Source organism: Corvus brachyrhynchos, unplaced genomic scaffold (genome assembly GCF_000691975.1).
Source record: "Corvus brachyrhynchos isolate BGI_N302 unplaced genomic scaffold, ASM69197v1 scaffold365, whole genome shotgun sequence".
Classification (NCBI taxonomy): domain Eukaryota; kingdom Metazoa; phylum Chordata; class Aves; order Passeriformes; family Corvidae; genus Corvus; species Corvus brachyrhynchos.
Genome location: NW_008239544.1, coordinates 672,079 through 678,887, shown reverse-complemented (window position 1 = coordinate 678,887; position 6,809 = coordinate 672,079). Strand labels below are relative to the sequence as shown.

The following is a 6,809-nucleotide window of genomic DNA, read 5'->3' as shown; positions in this document are numbered from 1 at the left end:
TTATTCACATATTTCATTATCATGGAATCACGGAATGGTCTGGAGGAAGGGACATTAAAGCTCATCCAGTCCCTGCCATGGGACACCTTCCACTGTCCCAGGCTGCTCCAAGCCCCATCCAACCCAACCTTGGACACTTCCAGGGGCAGCCACAGCTGCTCTGGGCAACCTCCATCCTCAAAGGGAAGCATTCTTTCCCAATATCCCATCTAATCTGGCAGTGGGAAGCCATTCCCTGTGTCCTGTCCCTCCATCCCTTGTCCCCAAGTCCCTTTCCAGCTCTCCTGGAGCTCCTTTAGGCACTTGAAGGGGCTCCAAGGTCTCCCTGGAGCCCTCCCTTCCCCAAGCTAAACGCTCCCAGCTCTCCCAGTCTGGCTCCAGAGCAGAGCTGTTCTTATCACCAACTTCCCAAAAGAGCTGGGAGTAGAAATGAAAGCAAAGCTGTCTAAGCAGGTTCCATCGCTCTGGCTGGCAGCTGCACCACGAAAAACGGGGATGTAAACAAGTTGTTATCGTGTTTATCGCAGCAGAGCTTCCACGCAGGGCACTGGATTGGGATTCCAAAGAACCTTGGAGCAGCACGGGGTAAGCTCTGTATGTCAAAGGAAGGGAATTGCTCCTCTGAGCAGTCCTGGGACACTTGGAGTGTGCAGGAGCAGAGGTGCAGCTCCAGCTGGAGCAGATAAAACCCATCTCAGCCTGGGAAACCCAACACTGGCTTCCCTTAATTCCCTGCACTCCGAGAAGCCTCCCAGGGAGGTGCGGACAGCTGGAGAGCAAACCCATGCTCCTGGATGGAGGCTCCTTTTCCCACCTTCACTAAATTTTCATGGATACAGGACTAAATCAGGGCATTCTACCAATGCCCAACTCCAAAACCAGGAAGAGCACATGGTTGTCTGCCCTGCCTGCTCTTCCTCCTGTGGCAGGACAAACGGGAACAAACGAAGGATTTCTTCTAGGAAATAACTGAGATTTCCACAGGGAAAACCAAGAGGAACCCAAACCCACCATCCTCCCACCCCATCTTTGTGCAGCAGGGTGAGATGCCATCACTAAGCCCCCCAAAAACTGACTGACAGCTGCTTTCATTCAGAGCCTCTACACCCAAAAAGTAGGGAACAAATCCAGCTGGCAGCACTGGGAGACCACCAGAAGCTCTCAGGAGAGAAACAACAACCCAGGAACACCTAAAATTAGAGATTCTTCCAAAAAACCCAATTCAGTTGCTTTGTGGCACACACACCACCGTGAATCACTCCATTTGCATTCCCTATTTTTGCCACTCCTTTATCAAATCGAGCTCATTCCAACGCTTTCTGACTCGCAGGCCCTGGATAACCTGCACCCGCTGATTCCAGACCTGGGTTTTCCTGCTCATTAACGTGCTCAGAGATTAACAAAGTCAACTTGAACTGGCCTGAGAAAACAACCCAAGGGTGAGCACGGCCATGGGATCACGTAACCTTTTGTCCTGGGATCTGCAGCACCTCACACTCCAGGTGAGGCCTCGGGAGCAGCTGGGAAGAAGCTCAACGCTCCCTGTTGGAAAGGTTTTACGAGGATTTGTGATTTGCCCTTTCTGACTTTGCTGTCAGCTGCCTGAGTGCCCACTCACGGGGTTATTTTGGTTTTTAATGGCTGCCTAAGTGCTCTCCATTTATAGGTTTTAGTCCTGATGGAGGGAACTTCCTTCCAAAGAAAGTGTGGTGTGTGCGATAATGACAGCATGGTCCTCAGGACGCTGCTCCTTCCTGGCACCTCCTGGGAACACCTCTGAGGACAACAGCCCCCTCCTTCTCCTCATCCTACCTGCCACTGCTGTTCCATGGAACTTGGGGGTCTGTATCATGAGAATCCCAGAATCACTGAGGTCGGAAAAGAGCTCCAAGATCATCGAGTCCAACCTGTGACTGATCCCCACCTTGTGCCATGTCCAGTCCTTCCTTGGGACACCTCCAGGGATGGGGACTCCACCACCTCCCCGAGCATCCCATTCCAATGCCTAATCACTTTTTCCATGAAAAAATTCCTCCTGATGTCCAACCTGAGCCTCCCCAGGCACAGCTTGAAGCTCGTCTGGTCTGTGTGGGAAGAGGTTTAGCTCAGACATCAGGACAAATTCCAAGAACTGGAGATGACAACATCTCACTCCAAGGTTCATTTTGCCATGCTGCTCCTCACCAGAAACCTCCAGCATTCCCTGGAGACAAAATCCAGGTGGGAAAGAAACCAATGCCCATCTCATGGACCTTCTTCCTCCTTGCTTGGTCAACAATACCCAGCGCCACCCCAGCTGAGGGGGCAGCAAAATTGAGGTTCCTTCTCTCTCTGGTGGGTCCAACTCAGAATCATGGAATATCCTGAGTTGGAAGGGACCCACAGGGATCATCCAGTCCTTGTGTGGCCCTGCACAGACACCCCAACAACCCCACCCTGGGCATCCCTGGCAGCGCTGTCCAAACGCTCCTGGAGCTCTGGCAGCCTCGGGGCCGTGCCCATTCCCTGGGGAGCCTGGGCAGTGCCCAGCACCCTCTGGGGGAAGAGCCTTTCCCTGATATCCAACCTAACCCTGCCCTGGCCCAGCTCCAGCTGCTCCCTGGGTGCTGTCCCTGGTCACAGGGACATCAGTACCAGCGCTGCCCCTCAGGAATGAACTCCTGAATTTCCCTCAGTGCTTTGGGAATACAGCCACCAACAGGCCCCATGACGCTGGGTTGCTTCATGAGCTCCTGGAACAACCAGATTCCCTCAGCTGCCAGTGGGATCAAGGCCTGTGGCAACAGCAGAAAGGATTAAAGCAAATTATTCCAGCGTGCAGAGCCCTTGCTCCCAGCTAAGGGTCAGAACATCTTGCACTGCTCAAAGTTTCTTCAGAGGACATATTTCATGTCACTTCTTTATCCCTCAAAGGCTTTGCACAACAGGGAGCTCCAGCAGCAAGACAGAGAGAAAAAGAAGGAATTTTGCACTCAGCAAAAATCAGGCCCAGCCTGGGGCATCAGAACTCGTTCTGGAGATGGGAGCAGGAGGACAGACAGCCAAGTTATCCCTCTAATTGATCATAAAGTGTCCTGGCTTGTTTGAGTGTTTGACGCCTGAGGAGGGAGGAGGAGGAGGGGGAGGAACACTTTTACCAGCAGTGCAATCTCAGATTTTAAACTTCTTGGAGTGCTCATCTTAAGCTTGGGAAAAAAACCCAACCCAAAGCATAAAGCAGCATTTCCATGTTCACAGAACCATGGAATGGTTTGGGTTGGAATGGATCTTGAAGCTCATCTCATTCCAACCCCTGCCACGGGCAGGGACACCTTCCACTAGCCCAGGTTGCTCCAACCTGGCCTTGAACAGTTCCAGGGATCCAGGGGCAGCCACAGCTTCTCTGGGCACCCTGTGCCAGGGCCTCACCATCCTCCTGGGGAGGAATTTCTTCCCACAATCCAATCTAAACCTCCTCCCTGTCAGTTTGAACCCATCTCCCCTTGTCCTGTTAGAAGTCCCTCTCTCTTTCTTGTCAGCTCCCTTCAAGTACTGGATGGGAATTTTTTGAATTCCTGAAAAATAGGCCAAATCCACATGTGACAATCCCACTGGAGCCCAAATGCTGCAGCCTCTTCTCTCCAAAGGCTCACAGAGAAACCCTTGTCCCTGAGAGCATCAGGGTTTAAATCCTTGTTAAATTCTCATCCTCCTCATCTGCATCACCCAGTAATGCTGGGAACTCCTCTGCGTTTTCAGCCTTGAACTCCTCTGCTGTTTAGAGACCAGGTGAAACCTTCCTGCTTTCAGCAGAATGGAAAGGGATTTGTTCCCTATTCCTGGCTATTTGCTGTTTGGGTTCTCTCATCCCTTGATGCTGCAGCTCCTGGTTTGTTCCTTCCTCCAGCTCCTGCGGGAGCCCCTACGCTGACGGAGCGACCGGCATCGACCTGGGATCGCCGTCCTCAGCTGTGCCTTTGGCAAAGCTCGGTGCTGCTTGCACAACCTCTGTGGAGGAGTTTTGCAGGCTCTGTGGAGCAGTTTTCCAAGCTCATTAGTGAGCAGGGCCACGTGGGCCCTGGAGGCGGCAGGAATGTTAACGGGCAGCTGTGGCGTGAGCCGGCCCCCAGCGCCGCCCGGAGAGGCCGGACCTGCCAAAAGCTGGGATCCAGCAATTAGGGAAAGCCCGGAGTCTATAAATAGACCCACAGGTGAGTGCTGTGGCCCTGCTGTGCATCCTGCTTTCCCAGGAAGCGCGGAGCAATCCCCGCTGTGTGACACGTTAAACCAACTCGGGAGCCGCTCAGTGCCAGGATGCCAAACCTGCTCCTCTGGAGCCTGGCACGGAGCCAGGCGGAGAAAAGGTGACATGGCTCGAGCCACTGCACTGCCATGAGGAAGGTGGGAGCTGGTCACCAAGTGACGTGGGACACAGCCCAGAGCCAGGCCACAGCACGAGCGTGACGGGGACTCCTGGGGAAACGCCAGGTGACGGATGAGGGACGTGCTCTCCGAGGGAGAAGCTGGAATTACGCCTTCACGTGTCAAAAAGCTTTTTCAAAACCTGCTCCTGCAGGCTTGTTTTCCCCACAGACACCCAGACACCCACAGTGCTGTGGGAAAGGGTCATGTTGACAGGGATGTCAACCATGGGAAGTCCTATAGCAGGGGGTGGAATGGGATGGGATGGGCTTTAGGGTCCCTTCCAACGTGGGCAACCTGTGCCAGGGCCTCCCCACCCTCACAGGGAGGAATTCCTTCCCAATATCCCATCTAACCCTGCATTCCCTTGAGCTTAAGGCCATTCCCTCTTGTCCTGTCACTCCATTCCCTTTGAAAACCCCCCTCCACAGCACACTTAAAACAAAAACAGCAAAGAGGTGCATCAGAAAGTATTTTTGAATGACCAAGACTCGTCTCAAGGAGTTTTGGAGACACAAGAGGCATCCCCAGCTGCCTTGTGCCAGAGGGAAGCAGGGAATGTGCATCCCCTGAATGCTGTCAAATCCCATCTCCGGGCTCTCATATGGTTTCATGGAATGAGATGGATCCAAGACTGGTGAGCACGGCCACCGCTCCTACCCAGCACCCTTTGGGCAGCACTGGCAGCCCAAACTCTCCCTACAGAGCCCTGCCCCAGGACTCCAGGAGTGCCAAGGGAAGGAGCAGGCAGCAGGCTCAGCCTTGGGTCACAGTGACCATCAGTGACTCATGACCTCGAGCTGCCAAGCAGGTGACATCACTTTCATTGACATCATCTCCATCACACGGGTCTGGACAAGATCTGTCCCATCACCAAGCCAAGGAGAGCACAAACCACCAGGCAATGTGGTAATTAAGGTGCACAAATCGTGGCTGTTAAGTGAAGATTGTAATTAAACGGAACAGGTAATTATGGTATTCCTATAACTGCTCTGGAGCTGCTGCTGCTCCTCCAGACCGTTCTGAAACTGTCACTTCCTCTTGGGAAAGAGGGTCAAAAATCAGCTTTCCTTTCGGTAATGCAGATCAAACTAAGCCCTGCTGCCACCTGAAGCTACCTGATTCCATGTGGAGCCTCATTCCTGGCATTCTGAGCCCTGCTCTTCATTAATCCCACTCTTCCTCATGCCCATCGTGTTTCACACCTTCCTCCAGTGCAGAGGAACAAAGACACCAGGAAAAGCTCCAATAAATCTTGGGAAATAGCTTCCCTGCACCTCTCCTTGCCCCACACGTGCCTGTGTGTCCCCATGGTCCTCCACACGCTGTGGGAGTCTCCATCTGCCACTCTTCCCAAGCAACTGTTCAGCAGTTTTCCTGGAGATCACAGAATCATGGAATGGGTTGGGTTGGGTTGGGAAGGACATTAAAGTTCATCTCATTCCACCCCCCTGCCATGGGCAAGGACCTTCCACTAGACCAGCTTGCTCCAAGATGTCCCTCAACAAAAAACGTGACACTTTTCCGTGATTCTGAACCAAACGAGGCCGGGACATTACAACTTCCATTCCACTGGGATATTTATCCAGAGCTTCACAAAGACAGAGGAGGCTGGGAGGGCAGGGTACGTAAATCATTGACAGAGGAACAAAACAGGGATCACGTCCCTGGACTTTCAGTCTGGTTTGGGTTCCATTTTCTCTTTCACACAGGTCACGACCGGGATTTTCACCAACAACAGGCGGTCAGAGGCAACAGACCTGACCCCACGCTGCACTTCCACTGAGCAGAGACTCATTCCCAGGACAATTCCTTTGCCTTTTCCTTTTGGAGTATCTTCAGATACTTTTGCTAGCCACAAACTCCCCAAGCAGCCCTGGCTCTTGTGACAGAGATTTGTCAAGGCCTCAAAGGGAGTCACCAGAGCGCTCCCAGGAACCAACCTGCAGGAGCCCCTCATCCTCCCAAAACCTCTCCAGCCTGAAGGGAAGAGGGCTGAGCCGAACACCCCCACGCCAAAGGACACTCCTGCTTTGAGGGTCGCGTTACGCACGCTCATTGTCACCGATGCTTTAGCTCCACTTAGCGGCCACAAGGCTCATCAACTACTACTTTACTCAGCAGTTACACACACCAGCATCTTCACTCCCGCCAGCTGCAACAACGCCGAATCCGAATCCCAGCAAACACTTACCTCGGGAGCAGCGGGGACCGGGGCTTTGGCTTGTCCTTGTCCTTGTCGCGCTCCCTGTCCCTGTCCCGGTCCCGCTCCCTGTCCCGGTCCCTGTGCTGCCTGTCCTTCTCATCCCTCTTCACTCGTTCCCGCTCCCGTTCCCACTCTTCTTTCCGCCGCTGCCGCTCCTTGTCGCGCTCCCGTTCCCGCTCCCGCTCGCCCTCCCGCCCGGCGC

The 6,809-nt window shown here is 53.6% G+C and overlaps 1 protein-coding gene across 1 annotated transcript in view; it reads right to left on the bottom strand.

The window, feature by feature from the left end:
- The window catches only part of ZC3H18 (zinc finger CCCH-type containing 18), a 42,460-nt gene that overhangs the window by 18,893 nt on the left and 16,758 nt on the right, over positions 1–6,809 (bottom strand). Inside the window, 1 exon segment of the mRNA XM_017741400.1 lies at positions 6,596–6,789. Coding sequence (XP_017596889.1) covers positions 6,596–6,789 — 194 coding nt within the window.